The following is a 19,761-nucleotide window of genomic DNA, read 5'->3' as shown; positions in this document are numbered from 1 at the left end:
GATGGTATGAGAGGAAAATTAAATATATTTTTGTTTTATTACAAATATTCAAAATAGCCAATGCAAATTCTTCTCCCTGAGGGTGTAGTCTTTATTTTGTGTGTCTTTTAAATACACTTGGTGTTAGTTTAAGATTCAGTAAGTTTTGAGACACACAGAATTGTTTCTATTTTGTTAATTATATAGTGCCATCTGGTGGCTTTTCCATCTCTTGCTGCAATATAGTTAAAATGGAGCTTAAAACAGAATATGAAAATTCAGTGATGTGTTTTCATGATGTTATTCCCCCCAGCTTAATATTCTTAATATGTTTGTCTGTACATCATGAAAACACGTCTATATACTTTGCTGGATGGAGACCAGCTCATTCTAATTTCATCTGTAGGTGGTTATGCATATATTGCAAAAGTTTATGTCATGAGATTTATAAATACAGTGGTACCTTGGTTTAAGAACAGTCCTGTTTACGAACAGTTCAGTTTACGAACTCCGCAAAACCAGAAGTAGTGTCCTGGTTTGCGAACTTTACCTTGGTCTAAGAACGGAAGCGGAACGGTGGAAGGGCACCGATGGCAGGAGGTCTCATTAACTAATGAGGAAAAGCACGCCTTGGTTTAAGAATGGTTTCGGTTTAAGAACGGACTTCCAGAACGGATTAAGTTTGTAAACCAAGGTACCACTGTACTACAGAATACACAGAGAAAATCCCTGTGTGTACCTTTTTCAGGTAGAATTGAAAGTTCCATTTTGTTGAGCTTAATTGGGTGAGCTTTCTGTATCCACAAGTAATGTGGTTAATATTTTAGGCTGGAGCAATAGGCCCCAAAGATATGTAAAACCTATTGGCAGCATTCTATCTGATAGCTCTATAGGCAGTCAAGCCCAATTCAGAAGTTAGAAGAAAAGCAGCAAGCTGGAGAGAGGAAGCAATGTTTGATTTCTCTCTGACTCTAATGTTGTGGCAAGGACCTCTTGGGGTGTTAATACTGAGGCTCAGATTGTATATATGTGTAAATAAACCATATATTACAAAGACACAACAGTCTCCACTGTACCTAATTCCAAAACCAAACACAAACTCTGGGTATGTGCTTGGAACCCCTGGAATCTTGCACCGCTTGGAGATTGGGGTGGCGTGCAACAATAGTAAAGCTTAAAGAGTTGTATGGAAACCATACCATTTCCTCCCTCTTAGTGAAGGAAACAACATATAGTCAGATAACATATGGCCCTATGTGTGTTTACGTTGTAAGCTTTGCTAAGTTTGATGGGTAAGTGTGCACAGGATTGTACTCTGAACGTAAACTGCTAACATTCCAGGCGACTTCACACTTGACAATGACTTGGTCCAGGGACAAGAAATGTTACACAAAAGATAAGGTCACGTAGCCTAACTAGTTGCAATTTGGTGTGATCACCTTTTACTTTATAAAATAAACCAGGAGACTTCTGGTGGAAAAATACTCCACTGAGAAAAAGTAGGCTTATACTGAGGATGTTCAATGGATTTTAGTTTAAAAAAAATAAAAATAAAATCTCTACATTCTCATACTAAATATTTGTTGCAAATTGGGTGCTCTAAGGCAGCAGATACCACCTGTTAGGAATCTTTTTTTACTCTGCCTGAGGCTAGCAGACAAGTACTTGCTTGCAAACCTGCCTTGGTATTGTTTTTATCCTTTATGAATAATAATTGTTACATCTTTCCCTCTATCGACTCTTCTCCCTCTCTCTATCTCCCATTCAAAGTTCCAATTCCCATGTAGAGATGCCTACTGCAGCAAAGGACCAATGAGACTTTATTGCATGGTCACCTGCATTTTGAACTTTTCTGCATATATAGCTACCAGTTAAAATTCCATGAACAAGGCTTTGGTATAGCCAGTCTCTGCTTTCATCCTGAAATAACAACAGTACTGTACTAATTGTATATTCAGAACAGTTTTCGATTAGCACTGGCAAATAGTAATGAGAAACATTTGGAAAACATAAAGCTGCCAATGTACTGGTACCCAGATTCGTGACAGAGGTAGCTCAAACAAAAGCTGACAGACAATATTTTTTAAATAATTGAAAGTGGTGTGAGAGTTGCATCTCTCCACATTACACAGCCATTTATTTTGTCATCTCAATTCAAATAGGCCTTGTAGGTTTTTTATATGATGTAAACTTACTATATTTAATTGTATTTTATCTTGCCCTTTCCAAGTGCAAAAATGAGATGTGAACAATGACCAGATAGTCCTCCTTCAAATTGCTTTCAATTTCATTTGTAAGTGTGTGTGTGCGTATGGGGAACATATTGCCTGTGGGCAGATGAAGGTTTGCTAGCATTCCATCTCTCTCCTTGTTTAAATAGCTTAAGGCAATGTGGTGTTCTCTGAAGATAGCAAGCGTTCTTTTTTTTTTTACACATACAAATGGCCTATCTTTTACAACTACAGTGGTACCCCGCAAGACGAATGCCTCGCAAGACGGAAAACCCGCTAGACGAAAGGGTTTTCCGTTTTTCAATGCGCTTCGCAGGACGAATTTCCCTATGGGCTTGCTTCGCAAGACGAAAATGTCTTGCGAGTCTTGAGATTTTTTTTCACTCCCCACCCCCTTTTTCTAAGCCACTAAACTGCTAATAGCCTTTTAGCAGCTAATCTGCTAATCCCTTAAGCCTTTAATAGCCGCTAATAGCCGCTAATAGCGCTAATCTGCTAATCCGCTAATAGGGTTGCTTTGCAAGACAAAAAAACCGCTAGATGAAGAGACTTGCGGAACGAATTAATTTCGTCTTGCGAGGCACCACTGTACCATTTTATGCTTCCTCAGTGCATGCACAATCGTGCATGTGCACATCGCCACAACCCGGAAGTGGCCGGAGTGAGCTTACACACGTTCCACCAACATGTGTGGAAGCCACGAACATAATCCTCATGTAAATGGAGGTTGCCTGTATTTCAAGTTGAGAATGGATTTTAACTCCAGCATCTCTGCTTTCCCCCCCTTTTTTTTACAGCTTGATAGTATATTGTCACCTCCATCTATGCCATTTCGGAAATCCAGCAACCCTGAAGTTTCTTCTGGCCCCAGCAAGCCACTGAAATTTAAAAGGCAACTCAGTGAAGATGGGAGACCATTTAGAAGAGGAAGTCTTGGAGGAGCTCTGACTGGTAAGGAAAATGGCATGTCCATATAGCCAAGGATGGATACATACTTAGTATTAAAAAAAATGCTCTGCTATAGAAAACACGCCTGATCTTAAAAATTTATATGAACAGATACCAGTCAAGCTCAGAGTTTTGTGTACTGATTATAGACAGATGACTTAGAGAGGATAACACAGATAGATATCTCCATGAGTCATTTTAATGAATCTCCACGATACTGTCTCTGTAAAGTAAGATTAGCAATTACTCCTGCTCCCCACCAAAATCCATTGTACTGGTTATTGCAGCCCATTATTTAGTAAGGCCTGCATTCCTTTCTGGGTAACTTTCTGGGTAACTTCCTGAGACCATATGTCAGTGGTGGGTGGGACTGGAGACAAAAGTGAGCAGAGCAACAAATGTAAATTTTGCCTTTGAACAGAAGGTTAGTTTCTACACACAACTCTCTACCCACCCCCTATCCAAGCAAGCAGGTAATCATTATAAAAAATCAATGACACACCCCAGCCAGGCAGAATTACTCAAGGAAAGTACAGAGCAGGGCCAGTGAGGGGGGTGATGTGGCAAGAGTCCCAAGGGCCAGGTAGATGGTGCGGAAGGGCACATTTGGCCCCTGTCATTGATTATACACTAGCTTCTTGGTCATAGGTGAGAAGGAATTGTATGCAGGCAAGTGAGCAGGCTGGTAGAAGAATGGCAGAACACTTTGTTCATCATATGTACCTAGTACAGAACTGCAGCTGGCTCTTGCAAAATGATGAAGCCCTGTCTTTCCCCCCCTCCCCAGCCCCAGCAGGCTAGTAAAAAAAAAAAAAGGGCATGTTAGTAACTTTTGTGGCCTTACATGCAAGGCTAATTTACTATCATGGTAGCTTTTGGGTTGCTTTTTTTTTTTTTACTTACATAAAGTAGAAGTTACTCAATGGACCTTTAATTACACTAAGAATGTACTGCTGTGGCTCCTGGGGGTGGGGGTGTCTCAGGAATCAGAACTCCCTTTCCAGTGTCAGATACCTATAGACGATACATGCTGAGAGTGAGCTGTGTTGTGCCACTCAGAAACCAAGCAGTGGAATCTGAAAATGTCCTGCAGAAAATGTCAACATGCCCAGCAGACGTGACAGCTATCTATTTGGAGAGTGATGTGTATAATGCAATTTTTTGTGTGTTATAAAGACTTTTTGTTGTTGTTAGAGTAAAACTCTAGTTTCCCATGGATAACATGTTCATTTTCGCAAATTCTTTACAGTGGAAATTATCAGTTACTACAAACAGACAACTTGATCCTTCAGTACTCCACCTTTAGTTATTTCCCCTCAACTTTGTCAGTTGGAGACTTGTCCATTTTCCAATAAGTCTGTTGATGGTGGAGAAGGAAGAATTCTGAAGTCAAATTAGCTGTATACTTTTTCACTAGATTCTTCCTGCCACTTTCACATTCTTAGCTACTTGCCTTTCTGGAAGCTGCTATAGATCTCAAGAGAGAAGCTTGTCAATCATGTCACTTCATAAAATTATTCATGAATTCTAAATTTAAGTGTATTAGGAGACTGTCGACAATTTTTAATGTACAGCGTGGGTAGCCATTTTGCTGTTAGTTTCTGAATTACCACCATATATTTTAATAACAAATTCTCTATTTAAATTAAATATATCAACAGCAATTTATATGTTCAAACTAATTGGTTATAATTCACTGCTGAACTGAGTCAAGGCTCTTGATTTCCCTTTATTAAAATATTAAATGCAGAAAACAAAGCTGCATGATTTATTCCTGTCATGGAGCAGGAAAACTGGTTAACTGCAAAGCTCCTTTGCTGCAGTGAATGGGTTTCATGAGCTGAAGTAACTTCAAAGGGCTTTATACAATCACTTGGGCTCGGGCTTAAATTGTCAGAATTGAGAATGCTCCACAGGCTTAGTAGGCTATGCTGAAAGTGGAATTCAAGATAGAAAATAATGGCTTTCTAAATGGGCTGGAGGTGAAGAGCGCTGTGTCTAACTAGGTTCAAAGTGAACTAAAATGTGTGACTTTATTTCCTTTCTATTACTTATTATAGAGCAGTATTGCATTGTAGTAGCTTAAATGTTTTTGTTCATCATGCTAAGATATTTTACAATGCTGAAATTGACTTTACCTTATTTATATATAATAAATAAAAATAAAGGTGAAATGCCTTTAATTTGGTTACTATGCTGTGTAGCAATTTCAGGCATTAAAATGCAATCTAACTAATTCTATGCCGTTTAAGTCAGTGGCTCAGTTTGTATGTAATGCTAAGCCAAACCATGGCTAAGTGTGAGTGAACGTTTATATGAATGCATGGAGCAAACATTGTGGCTGCTTCGCGTCTCCCTTCATCCTGTACTATCCTGAGCTAAGCCATGGTTTGGTTTAGTGTCGTGTCTGAATCCAGGTTTGTGGTTTGTCTAGCCACGAACAAACCATGAAAATACAAAACTGAGTGGTATAGAGAGAGTGATGGGGAATACCACTCCCTGACCTCCAGCTGATCCCTAGATAGCACTGGAATTAACTTTAACATTAGGTTTAGGATAGATAAATGAAAGTAGCTTTTTACACAACACATATTTAAATTATGATGTTTGCTGCCATAAGATGTTATTTGATGACTCTAAAGAAGAATTGAACAATTAGCTATGATAGCAGAATAATGTAACACCCGTGTTCAGAGGCAGACGCTGAATCTCATGTACTGAGAACAAACATTCAATGCCTGTTGTATTTATGCCCTGCTGACTGGGTAGTGTGTGTTGACAGCAGGATCCTGGACTAGATAGATCCTTGGAGTAATGCAGCAGAAGAACTATTCCTGTGTTCTTGTGCTGTTGGGGCAGAGTGTTATTTCCCCCAATACTTCTTGTTTTAATTGAAATTTGTGAAAGTTGCTTTGGTGTTTGTGTAACTCAGAGGTGGGGAACCTGTGGTTCTCTAGATGTTGCTGAGCTATAGCTCCCTTCTTCCTAGCCACTGGCTGGGCCTGATGGGAGTTCTAGTACAGCAACATCTGTGGGCCAAAGATTCCCCAGCCTGGATGTAATTTAAGGCAGTTTCAGGACCTTGCTGTAAACTGGAAGAATAAATGCATGAAACTTGAAAAACTTTTGTTTAAGAAACAGGCCACTTTGTCCAAAGTAGCATGCTTCTGCCACTCTCTAAGCCATTTCTGAAGAGTTTTCATTGATGGACGTTTATGGCATTAATTGTGGCTTAAGGTTCAGCTGAAACTCATTTCTTCCTTTATTACAGATCATAGTGAAATAGCAGTAGTCATTCTGAAAGAGCAAAGAATTAAAATAACACTAATTGTAAATGTTAACTGGGCAATTATCCCAAACTATTGAGGATATTTTAGCACCTCAATAATATGAGCTAGATAGGTTTTATTACTGTGTGGAGGAAGGGGCATGAAAGTGCTGAATTTTGTTAATGGGGGTTCTGTACAATGCCGTGGCCAAGGACAACACAATTAAGTCATCTGTACTTCTAGCTTTGATTGAATTATATCAGCTTTAATGGACAGATTGGGGGAAAATGTTTATCTCTTTTTTAAATCTGGCAGGGAAAGAAGCATTGTCCGTTAATTTTAACCATATGCAGCTAAGTAATACACTTGACAGATGCTAATTTCCTTAAGTTGTAAGCAGCAAATGATGCATGAATTAAACAGCAACATGCTTTTTAAATGCCTGCTGGTATTCCTCCCAAACTGGATTTAAATAAAGTTTCTTGATGTAACTACAAGGAACCAAGATAACAATAATGAAGGGTTTCATAACAATGGTTTTAAAATTAATCAATTGTTTTATTTTTCTATTAAGTCTAATGGGGATGGTTGCATTAATTCTGCATACATTATTGTAAAAACAAGCACTAACATTTACATATTTCTTTTTTCACCCTGCTGGCGCTACAACAGTTTGTACTAATAAAAGTGATGTCTTAGAGTCTTAGTTGCTAGGGTCTCTGGTGATCAGATTGAGAAGGGATTTATCCTCTTACTGCTCCTATCCTTCAAGTTAAATACAGTCATTTGAAGAAATCATTGTTTGATGCAGATTATCTTAACATTTACTTCCTGCATTACTGAGCTTAAATACATAGCACGATACAGTCAAAGTTAAGTACTTCTAAGACTCATATCAATGGGAGAATTACTGTGCAATCCTAGGCATGTCTACTCAGAGGTCAGTAGGACTTAATCCAGGTAATGGTGCATAGGATTGTAGCCTTAAGCTTTTACTCTTTTTAAAAAATAATAAAAATAATAAATCAGTAATGAAATTAATGGGCCTTAAGTCTTTAGTTCTGGTTAGATAGTGTCTAGATTCTGTGCTCTTGTGATAATAGTTGTTTTTAAAGCCATTTCCATGTCTCTGGAAAGAAAGGGGGATAATTCCCATTAGGATTCAGCAGCCAAGCATGTATTCAGCAGCCAAGAACAGTTCAGTTTAATGTTATTTTTGAAAATGTGGTGATTTACCTAGAACGTGCATTTTTTCTTACAGACTGTCTTCTAGCCAACTGCCCTAATATCACATATGTATTCATAAACATATAGGCATATATATGCACCAGGCAATCTTTTTAATTGTTTACTTAAAAACAGCTGCTCTAGATCTTTCTTTAAGTCAATCAGTTTATTTATACAGTATAATGTATTCTCCACGAATAGTTGGTGGTTCACAGAAAATAAGTCTACAATAATAATACACAGGTATAATACTTACTAAAGTTATAACATGACTGCAGAAATTAACAATTCACTTAAAATATATCAAAGTGAGCATAAAACTTACCAGCAATATTCAATACATTCACATCCCAAGGTAGTCCAAATCTGATAGTGTTACCATAAATACATTAATAAAGAAACATCTTTTAATAATAATAGATCTCTAAGTGATTTACAGTAGATTAAAACAGAATAGCAACCCCCCCTTTTGTATGTAGACCCAACAGGCTCAGTGTTTACTTTTGAAGGCTCCGAGGGCTAGAAGATGAAGTAAAGTAGGTAGAACTCCCCAATGGTCAATATTGAGTCTTTCTCCCCTTACAGCACTTCTCCTGGAAACAGCTTCTTGATGAAGGTTCCTTGTGCCAGAGTCTGGGGACTCAGCTACATTAATCAAAAAAACATGTTTTGAATTTGTTATAAACATGCAACATCAGATGGCGCCAGAGAGCAAAAGCAATTTTTACATCGCTCCCCCCCCCCCCCCATTTGTTATAATGATTTAATTTCTGACTTATTTATGGTGGGGGTTTTTTCTGTGTGTATATCTACCCTGGGTAAGAAATGTACTAGATAGGTCCCAAATGAATAAAGCAAGTCTTTTTTCCTAAAAAGGCAAGAAACAGGAGAAAGGAAGTAAGTAGAGAGAAAGAACACCCAAGGGATCAAAATTAATTCTTAGTGCAAGTTGAAAAAAGAGAAGGCATTAGGAACAATGAGTCAAATCATAAATAAACTAAAAAATCCTCCTATTCACAAGTCTCTCATTTCTTCTTTTGTTCATCAGTTTCTTAATTCTCAGAATGGAATAAGTTTGTATTTATATTTGTATTTGCACAGTAAGATTTATTACCTGGAGTATGTGCATATATCTAAGGCTAGCTGAGTATCTATTTCAGAAGCTTATGAGGAGCATTTGAGGTTTAAATCTTGCTATGTCAGACCAAATTTGTCCATTTACAGTGAGGTGCATGGACTGATATTGCAGACCATTAACTGCAAGAGGCTGTGTACTGACAACTTTTTTCCACCTAAACTTTCGACAGGTAGGTACTTGCTGCCAAATGCTGTTACACAACAGTCATGGCAATCTGGAGAAACTTCCAATCTTGTCCGAATGCGCAGTCAAGCTCTTGGGCAGTCAGCACCTTCTCTGACAGCTAGCTTGGTGAGTTATATTTTCAAATATTTGTTTATTCAAGAAACTAATGTTTATGTAACATTGTGGCAAGGAGTTTATTTGCACTACAGTCAAATGATCCAAAACTGTTTTCAAAAGATACAGTAATTCAGGGCCTTTCACATAACTGTTGTCGGTTACTGTATATAATAGTACTAAACATGTACAGTTTATCTGAATTATGTTTACTGGGGGAGCTGTAATTTTGAATTGCCTTACTTGCTTTCCTATAAAACCTCAGCTGGGAGCACATTTTAGTATAGTTTTTCCATTTAAGTAGTCTATTTAAGAAAAAGAAGCAGTCACATTTTTTTAATAATACACTAGTTTCAAATACTGGGGTGTGTGTTTTTTTTTTTTTAAAAAAGACATTCTATTATTTTGTTCCATTATGGGCATGCAAGTAGCTTACTAAAGGAATGTGTATATTGGTGTGTGTATTTGAAGCTCATCATGATAACGAGTAAGACATAGTTTGGTATACTGTGTAGGACTTTTTAAATTGGGTGACAGAGCTTCAGGTTGCAGCTGGTCCTAAATCTCTAAGTTAGAGGAATGTTAGCAATAGAATCAACTTTTGCACCACCACTATTTTATAGGGGGAGGGGGATGTGTTTTTGAAAGTCCTCTTGCAGGTCAATGGAACGGTAAGGCTGTCCTCAAAAAGTATTCAGTCTTGGTATGGCCCTGAAGACTATTTTAATCTTAGTGTTAATTTTTTCACCCCACCTCTCCAAAACCAAAGGAGAAGCTTGGGGCTGACACTTCATTATAGATAATAAGAAAGTACTAAGTACTTGTGTTTATTTCAAAATATATATTTAAACTGATAGATATATATAGTTATGAAAGCATGGAGATGGAATAGTTCCTCAATGGAATCAGATTTGGAGACAGCTAAATAAAATCTCATCAAGTCTGCCAGTTGGGGATGCACAATATAAATTATTACCGAGGTGGTATCTAACACCTGCAAGGTTAAATAAAATCCACCCAGTTAATGGCTCTGAATGTTGAGAATGTTTTGTGGGAAATGTCCATTTATTACATAATGTGATGGGAATGCCCAATTGTCACAAATTATTGGTGGCAAATAACTCAAAATATCTCAGATATAATAGAGCATATATTGAGACCTAGAACTGTGTAGATGGGGATATTGTAACTATAAATCTGAAATCACTTGTCAGTATTGCCAAAATTGTATGGACAAGAAAATGGAAATGGCAGCAGGCCCCAACAGAGTGGGAATGGCTGATGAAATGTACAGAATTGCATGTAATGGACAAGCTGACAGAGCTAGTCATCATCATCATCATCATCATAATAATAATAATAATAATAAAAGGAAGGCAGGCAGGCTAGGAAATGCTGACTTTGCTGAAAGATAGAACTGTTTTGTTGAGTTCTGGAATGTGCACTATAAATGTAGGATTGGAAATACTTTAGCATATGTAATTACTGTTTGTATGAGAAAACATGGGGATAGTGAGCTTTATGTGCAAAACATTGCATTAAAAAACTTCATACACTTAGAACTACAGCATCAAGTAGTATCTGAAGCAAAATATTGCAACGTGGAGTTTTCAGTCAGGTAACAAATAAGAAAATAAAACAGCCAGGTTGGACCACACCAAAGACCTTTCTAGTGTAGCACTCTATTCCCACAGTGACTACAGGAAAACCACAAAAAGACATGAACATAATATTTCTTTCTCCACTCAAATTCTAGTCCCTTCACACATGTACAGAGTGTTTCAGTATGAACGGTATGGAAATGAAACATATAACAATATTTTTGTCCATTTTCATGGTACAGAGTCTGAGGTAGTAGAGAATGATTTAAAAAGTCTACACATAAAGAAGTACCATAGATTCTAATTTCAATTTTTAGATGTGACTTCTCTTGAAACATAGAATTGTGGTTGTTCTATTGAAGAATGGCTTTTCATGTAATGATGGTATGCAGCATTGGAAGTTATCTAAATTAACATACCCTTCAGTTTTTCTGCATTACATTTTAACGCTGATACTTGACCAGTGATGTGCTGTTTTGCTTCACTCAGTCAGCATTTGCCTAGATAAATGCTGCTTATTTGACCTTATTACATCTTAGCTGTTGGAAAAGAGCAAAACATTCATTTCTGAAATATTCCTTTCTTGCTTTGTAGAAGAATTCCTCTGTACTCTGTTATTTCCACAGCTGAAAGTAACCGTATGGAAAGGAATGGCCTTTCTTCCTGGGGAGTTTGCTGTATTTGTTTAGGAGAGAACAAATAACAAACACTTAATTGAAAATGATAACTCCTACTAAATTGTCATATGCCTTTTGTAAAAATGGTTTCAGATATAATTATGTTAATTAGATTATAACTTGGTATTTGTATGTATTTCAGGAGTACTTCAGTACTATTTTATGCTTTACTTCCTCAAATAAAATGGTTCAATTACCTACCTGAGAGGTTATAAAATACCTTATGTACATAATGCAAGAATAAACAAGTGCGCCTTCAGAAGCTTTAATTGGAAATATATTTGAATGTCAAATATAGTGCTGGCTTGCTTTTTAGCTATAATGTTGAAATCACTGTTCTGTTAAAATGGGTTGTTTAAGAGTATTGAAGTGGGTCACAGAGCTTCCTGATAACTGAGCAACACTGTAATTGAGAGGGCTGGCCCGCCCATGAGGCAGAGTGAGGCAGCTGCCTTGAGCAACAAAAGTCCCACTTCTACTGTAGAAGTGCTGCCGCCAGCAGCACCAGTTTTCAGTGAGATCTTGCCAGAAACTGGCGCTGCTGCTGGTACTTTGTGGACACCTCCACACAATACATATAACAGAGGCTTGGGGCAGGTGGCGCATTCCTCTTTTGCCTCAGGCAGCAAAATGGGATGTGCTGCCCCTGGTAACTGACATGGTCTATATATTCAGCAGAATCAAAAATTAAAATACTTATTGCAACTGGTCTCTCTCTCTCTCTCTCTCACACACACACACACTGATTTGTTCTGTGAACAACATGGTCTGTGACTGCTTAGATGCTGCCTTCTGTGACAATCTTATAGACATGCTGAGAGACTACTTTATTAAATTATCTTTCTGTTATCTGAGGGTGTTTCCTGAAGGGGAGTTCTAAGTTTTACCTAATAATTCCATGGAATTAGCCTTTTTTATTTTTTATAAAAGTAAACTCATTCTGCTCTTGGGATGTACCTGGGTGGACAAGGAAGGGATTTGTGTCCAGATCTCAAACCTAAGGACTCCTCAGAGGAGGAGGAATGGGAGCAGGCCCTTCCAATCACCCTGAAGAACAAATGGCTCCAGATACCTCCTCTGCTCGAGCACCGGAGGTCACTAGGCCAGCTTCCTAGGTTACTGGATGGCTCTTAGATCTCCCCCTTCATCTTCCCCAGGACTAGAGAAGCAGGGGATATGGCAAGCCAGGTAAAAGCTTTAAAGCCACTGTCTAATGTGGCTGACTAATGGGATGTCAGGGACCAGCTGGACACTGAGGAGTGGTGGCTGGATGCTGATCTCCCAGGTAGCAAGCAGGACAACTCTACTTCTTTGTGCAAGACAGAAAAGGCTCAGAACAAGGGAGAGGTCATGAAGTAGACAGGCAAAAGGAAATTCTCAGGCAAGCAATGGAGAAAGGTGGGATTCATGGAATGCTCTTTCTGCTAGGTGCCTCAGTTGCACATTTTTGGATCCATACCCCAGAGAGATCGCACTGCTTCTCCACTCTTCTCCCTAAAATAAGATTTTCTGAGCCCACAAAAGAGCATCGAAAAGAATGAACAAATCATGGCTTTGCCCAAGTTAAATGCCTAGAGTGGAATCAGTCTAGGTAATTTATTGAGAAAATAAGGAAATGCAGAGAATTGAGCTCAGTGGCTGCTTCACAACTAAAAGTTTTCAAGGTTTTTCAGAGCTTATATGGTGCTAGTCCTTCTCAGACTAGACTCATTGAAATTACTGAACCCAAGCTAGTCAGGTCCATTAATTTGAATGGGTTTACTCAGTAGGACAAGTATTGGCTACAGCTCGTGTGTGTGTGTTTTGAAGGTTGCAATATCTTTTTATTCGAGCCTGTTTATTTTGAAGATTTATACCCTGACTTTCAATCAAATAACCACAAGGCAGCTCACAAAACAGATTACAATAATAAAAAAAGACCCAACAGTCCTCCTTGCTTCTGCTGTTGGCAGAGTCCAGAATGTACTTCCATTTCCATGCTGTTGGTGACTGAGGGAGAATTTTTTCTGGTAAAGAGTTATCCCCACATGAACTGCCCCAGACTCTGCGTTCATCATCTTGAGGCACCTTCTTTGTGTGCCTCCTCCACAAGAGGTCCAGAGGGTGGCTACATGAGGACAGGCCATTTTTGTCGAATGCTCTCCCCAGGGAGGCTTGCCTGGCACCTTCATTACATAATATTTAGGTGCCAGGCAAAAACATTCCTCTTCTCACAGGCTTTTAAAACTGTGTGTGTTGTCGTGTTTGTTTCTTACAATGGTATGTTTTTTGTGATTTTATATTGTGATCCTTGAATGAAGGGCAGTATAGAAATTTAATAAATAAATGAGGAAAAAAGAGGAGAAACAAGTTAGCTGCATCTGATTGTTGTCTTTGCTGATGGCTGGGATCTGGTCTTCTGCTTGCCATAAAGGTTTTCATGGGAGGCAGGGTTTCAACCTCCTTGATAGCTCTTCTTCCTTTCATCACTGGCAGAAGCTGTTGTGTCCGTCACTTATGTATGGCCAGAGTTAAAAACTGACCTGTATCAGGCTTTAAAGTTATTACTCTGGCCTTTTTTCATATTCTATTTTTTGACAGCTTTGTGTTCTTGGGATGTGGTAGGCAAAATAACGGAATGTATACCTGCTGTTCTCAGAGTCACTGTGAGTTTACGTATGCTTATTCATGTGTTTCATGTAAAGCAGAATGGAAGGGTGTAAATTTTATAAATAAATAGGTGCAAATGTGCATCCTTCCCTCGAAGCATATCCTGTTCTATCCCTCCTAGCAAGGAAGGGCACAGACTTTGCAAAGTCCCTTAATACTGGAGTCAGATGCAAAATTTCATTAGAAGGTTAGCTCTTCTGGTTAAAGTTCATGCTGATTTGGTCTGATAAAAGCTTTCTGACTCAGTTTTTTATATTTTATTTCACAAGGAGTAATGCAAGAGCAAGCCCAGTTGTGGCACAATCTTGGGGAAAGACTGTTGCTTTTCTTGTCTGTCAATATCTAGAGTCCCCATGACCTAAAGAGGGCTTTAAAAGCATACATCTTCAAACTATCTAAAAATAGTATATTCTTCCCAAAAGCAACCTTCGGGGTCATGCTCCTGCCTGGCAGGTGAGCAAGCAATAAAGGCAAGTAATAAATAAAAGAAATGTTTTGGGATTTTCTTTGCTTTCTGCCACTTGAGGGGGAAGAAGACAAAGAACTACCAGGAGGATTAAACAACCATATTGAAATGTGGTATAAGAAATGTAAAGTAATACTGGATCACAGAAGAAACATAGCCTCTAGGGGAAATGCCCACTGCCCTTTTTGTATCTCTAGTCTCAAGCATTAGTTAAAAAGCATTAATTAAAAGTAGCTAGCTGTAACTTCCCCATCTGAAGAAATAAGGAAGAATGGATAAATAAAAGTATAAAACAATGAGCATGGTGGTAGTGGTAAGACACTCCAGAGTAAATAAGCTTTTCCATGTTTTAATATATTACAGCAGAGGCTTAAAACACTACATCAACTTTGTTACCTGAAAATATTTCTCCTTCACAAAATGAATGTTGAGATTTCATTGACTAAGAAAAATAAGTCTTTTTAAAGGAAATAATTTTATATGTAAGATGCTACATTATTGAAACAAAGATTTTATGTTAGTTTTCATACTGGTTTCCATCAATTTGGCAGTTTATTCTGGTGTATGAGTGTTGGCCTGTGAGATGGGTGAGGTGATTTTTTAATGGATCTATCAGACTTCTTTAAAAGTACAAACCTGGTAGTTTGTGCAAGTGATGTCCACTAGGTGGCACACGAGCCGTGTGTAGTCTATATCACATGTGCTGTAACTAATATGTACTCTGGCCTTCCCTTTTGTTTTCAATGTTCATTTGTTATAGTCAAACTCAACTGCCAATCAAGATACAATGACCACACAGGTGCAACAGCTCTTATTTCAAAATGCATATAAAACCTACCCATATTGGGATTCTGAAAAGAGATAAACTGACTCCGCTTACCCTTGCATACAAATATGATAACTAAAGATTTGCTCTTATTTGTCTAGATGTACTGTGAAATTAAAATAGTGCTGGACTTTTAAGACATCTGTTGTTGAAATTCAGCTTGTAGATTTAAATGCAAGTGGCTAAATGAGAAGCAGGGTTCTTACGCACTCATTTCATGTTTTTATCCTTTTTCATTACTGACTTTTGATTACTCTTTATTATGAAATGTACTTCAAAGAAAGCATGTTGTTTATGTTGGGATTTATCCTCCCAAGCAACAGGAAGTGGACCACTTAACCTCAGCTTTCTGATTAAGAGGTAGTGTTTTGCTTGCTCTTCAGAGAGTGAGCTCTAAAGGGCAAACAAGATGGGGGAGGAATATCTGCCTGTTCTTTAGAGATGAGCAAGCAGAGGGATCCTCTATCTTGGATCTTGGCACTAAGCTAAAGCTCTCTGCCTGCTCTTTAAATAAGGTAGCATTTCCACCCACAGCCACCCCAGTTCTGGAGCGGGAGTGGTGAGAAATGCTGCCTTTTACTTTGCTGTTGGGGAAAACAGCCTGGTGAACAAAATTGGACTCAAGATTGGCCTGCAGGCTGCTGGCTTCCCATGTCTGCTGCAACGCTACAATCCATTGAAGCAGACGGAAGTGCCTAGTGGAGAAAGGGAATAAGGGTGTATTTATAATCTGCACACACTTCCCACTCATTGCTACAGTGCACAGGCAGTCTCTGTATTGTTAAGTCAACTGTTACAGTTGATGAAACCTTTTACTTTCTAATGTATGATATGAAGTCCATCATATGGATTTTTTAAAAAGTGAGTTTTAATATACAGCGAGCCTGATCTTACGTTGGTTAGCTTTGCAGAATTCCAGGCAGTGTGGAATGTTTCTTCCTTCCTCCTTGTCCCCAGGTTTTGATTAGGTAACTGGAAATAATAATAATAATAATAATAATAGAATACCAAATGTGTGCTCAAATTGTGTTCCATTTCGAAAGGAAATATATTTCAGGAGCAGTTCAGACATTTTAGATAAGATACTACTAAAATATCTTGTTCCTACTGATAAGGGGAGAAAATGAATTGTACTTCCTAATAAAACAAATTTGCAAATACTTGGTGCGTGTGGAGCCAAAGTAGAACATCTTTCTGTTTGATTGATGAGGTGATATGTATGGAGGCAGTTTGGTATATATCAAAAGTATACTAGGATGTTTTTGTTAAGCTGTCCAAACTCATAGCTTAAAATTTATGATTTTCTTTTTGAAATATAAATTTTCAGTACCCTAATTTCTGCTATTCTTAACTGTATCAGGTTGTGATGGGCAATATGACAAAAATAATAAGTCCAGGAAGATATTCAACCCTCTAGTTGACAGGAAAAGATTATGATGCTTTCAGACCTAAACTGTATATATTATAAAGCCCTTTAACAAAAACAGTAAACTTTAAATGGCAGCATAGATCATATTGCTCACACTGATCTCTTCTTTACTTGATGATAAATATGTTCGTTTAAAAGCATATTTTTTAATTTAAAGTGGGTGTTGTAGTAGAGGGCTGGAACTTTTTAAAAGACTGATTCATATTTGCTGTTCAAGGGCAGTCATCACTTAAATTTTAAGCCATGCCTTAGTTGCTGATTTTCAAAAGGGCAGTCACACACAATTGTATAGAAGCAGTGATTTAAAAGTGGCCATGCAATCTTATAGGAGCTTTGTTGCTGCTGACTAGTATTGGGGGTGATGTGACACAAGCAACAGCTAGCAAATCTCTATCTTAATCAACAGGTGCATTGTGGACAGCTGTCTGCCGCCCTGGAGCATTTAGTCATAGTGATAAAGCCTTTTGTGGCATTTCTGATTCATGATAAACCATGAGATGGTGACCGATTAAATAAAAAGCTGGAATTTAACTTGCTGGAGGTCACTACAACAGAAATTAAACTTGGTGAAGGAGGATCTGGAAGAAGGAAAGCAGCAAGAGAAATTATCCAATAATTCCTAAGTTCCTAAGTGTCACTATCAAGCAGAAAGATCCTGTTTCTAATGTATTATAGTCTATTATGTTGTTCTTAGTCTATGAGGAAACACAGGAGTACTGTTATTACAGAGTCGTATAATAATTTGTGAATTATTGGTAATTAAATGTGTTTGTCCTGCTTTTTCTTAGTCATGCTACACAATAACATTATATACGTAGCTGGGAACTGTGTCTGGAATTTTATAGGAGTGTTTATGGGGGGTGGGGGAGAGATCATTGGCACTAGAACACATAGCAAGGAAAGGTTTAACTCTCTCCTTACCCACTACCTGGTATCTATGGGACTTAGAAAAAAACCTTTCCATTGATGTTCCCCTAACATTTTAAGACATCTTGCCTGATGTCCTGCCAACACCTGGTACCAGCACTCTACTTATCCATCAGACAAAATATTTGAATAGTGTGTGCAGTCTTTGGCAGATCTTACCCCTGATTTTATATGATACAATGCACTAAAGCATTATTCAGCTGGGTAGTCATGAGGATCCTAGCCTGTGAACACATATTTCTACTGGGAGATTTTAATGCCAGAGTTGGGGATGCTCATCACACGTGGAACAAATTCTAAGGCCACTTTGGTATTAGCAGCATGAACAAGAACGGACAAAGGCTGCTTTTATTGTGCTCATATCAAGGCCTCTGCGTCATGATCACGTTATTCTCTACTAAGGCAAAACATTGAGTTTCCCGGAGACATTCAAGGTTGGGCCACTGGCACCAGCTGGACTTGATTGTCATGCCTTTACTGAACTGTGTTCCTATCACATAGAGCTACCACAGTGCCGATTGCAACATGGATTTTTTTTTTTTTATAAATATTTTATTCAATTTTGCATAAAAGACAACAAAGCAAAACAAAAGCAACAAACAATGCACCAAAAACATACAAAATTACACAAACATAACATACTACAAACAACAGAGATAAAAACAATCTTATCTTCATATTGATCTTGCATTAACTTGTTTCTCTAACTTCCCCGAGTCTCCCTTCCCTGTATTCCAATTCATACAATTAAACAACAAATCCCTTCCCTCTGTCATAATTAATCTCCTTTCTGATTTGAATGTCTTAATATAGCTTATTCAATGCTTAGAACTTAAGATGTTGGGTCTTCTGATCCTTAAAATTTTACTCCAATAACCTTATACATTCAATCTGGTGTTATTTTAACATTCATTAATCTTGTAGTGTTTCTGTAAATAGTCTTTAAATTTCTTCCAATCTTCCTCCACCGTCTCTTCTCCCTGGTCTCTGATTCTGCCAGTCATTTCTGCGGATTCCATGTAGTCCATGACTTTCATCTGCCCGATCGCAACATGGATCACTCCCTGGTGGTGAGCAAGATCCTTCTCCAGCCAAAGAGGATGCATAGTACAAAGCAGAAAGTGTGGCCTCAACCTGAGTTTTGTGAGAGCTCTACTGAACTGCCCCAGCGACAGTGTTGAAGCAAGGTGGAACGACATCAAAGAGGCAACCTACAACACAGCTATGTCCTCTTTTGGCAAAAGAGAGTAGCAGATACTGCACTGGTTTGAGGTCAGCATTAAGGACATGGAGCCTGTTATCACTACAAATCATGAGGTTCTTGTGAACTGCTAGTGTATACCCTGCGAGAAGACGCTTGCTGCACTGAGTAAGGCAAGGAGTGATGTCCAGTGGATTGCCAGACGATGTGTCCATGGCTACTGGTAAAAGCTGTGCCAGAGCATTGAACTTGCTGCTGACAGAGGCAACACTTCCAAAATGTATGAAGGTGTGAAGAAAGCCTTTGGACCCAATGGCAAGAAAACTGCACTACTGAAAACTTTGTCTAGAGAGAATCATCACAGACTGCAGCAAGCAGATGAAACGATGGGCAGAGCACCATCAAGAACTGTACTCGCAGGAAAACATGGTCGCTGACACAGCAATTGACAGCCTCCAGACACAGCCTGTCTTGGAAGAGCTGGATGTTCCTTCCTCCACTGATGAGCTGATGAACATCATCAATTCTCAGACATGTGGTAAAGCATCAGGACAGGACGCAATCCCAACTGAAGTGCTGAAAGCCAGCCTCCATTGCTCCCTCATAACACACCTCCATAGCCTTCTCTTGCAGTGTTAGGAAACAGAATATGTTCCACAAGACATGCACAACTCCAGCATTGTGCCAAGAACAAAGGTCACCACTATGACTGTAACGACTACTATGGAATTGCCCTGCTGAGTACTGTGGGGAAAGTCTTCGCCCATGTAGTTCTCAACAGATTGCAGTCACTCACTGACAGGGTCTATCCCAAGTCACAATTCAGTGAAAGAATGGAATACTTTTCATAACTGTAGGAAGCAAAATTGCACAATTACACTACCCATGATAAAGCTTACTAGTTATATAAGAGT

General features: G+C 38.5%; 1 protein-coding gene across 14 annotated transcripts in view; it reads left to right on the top strand.

The window, feature by feature from the left end:
• MAST4 (microtubule associated serine/threonine kinase family member 4) overlaps window positions 1-19,761 on the top strand; it is a gene marked incomplete at its 5' end in the record, with an annotated part of 197,844 nt that overhangs the window by 23,150 nt on the left and 154,933 nt on the right. For 13 of the 14 annotated variants that reach the window (XM_083403588.1, XM_083403581.1, XM_083403589.1 and 10 more), the window contains 2 exons: window positions 3,008-3,161; window positions 8,962-9,083. In XM_083403588.1, coding sequence (XP_083259714.1) covers window positions 3,008-3,161; window positions 8,962-9,083 — 276 coding nt within the window. Of the gene's footprint in view, window positions 1-3,007; window positions 3,162-8,961; window positions 9,084-19,761 lie in introns of those variants that run through there. The other variant, XM_083403580.1, reaches the window with a different exon arrangement.

This window comes from Podarcis tiliguerta, assembly GCF_965153285.1.
Source record: "Podarcis tiliguerta genome assembly, chromosome: 11".
Lineage (NCBI taxonomy): Eukaryota > Metazoa > Chordata > Lepidosauria > Squamata > Lacertidae > Podarcis > Podarcis tiliguerta.
Note: the sequence above shows the minus strand (reverse complement) of the source record. Positions and strands in the feature narration are given on the sequence as shown.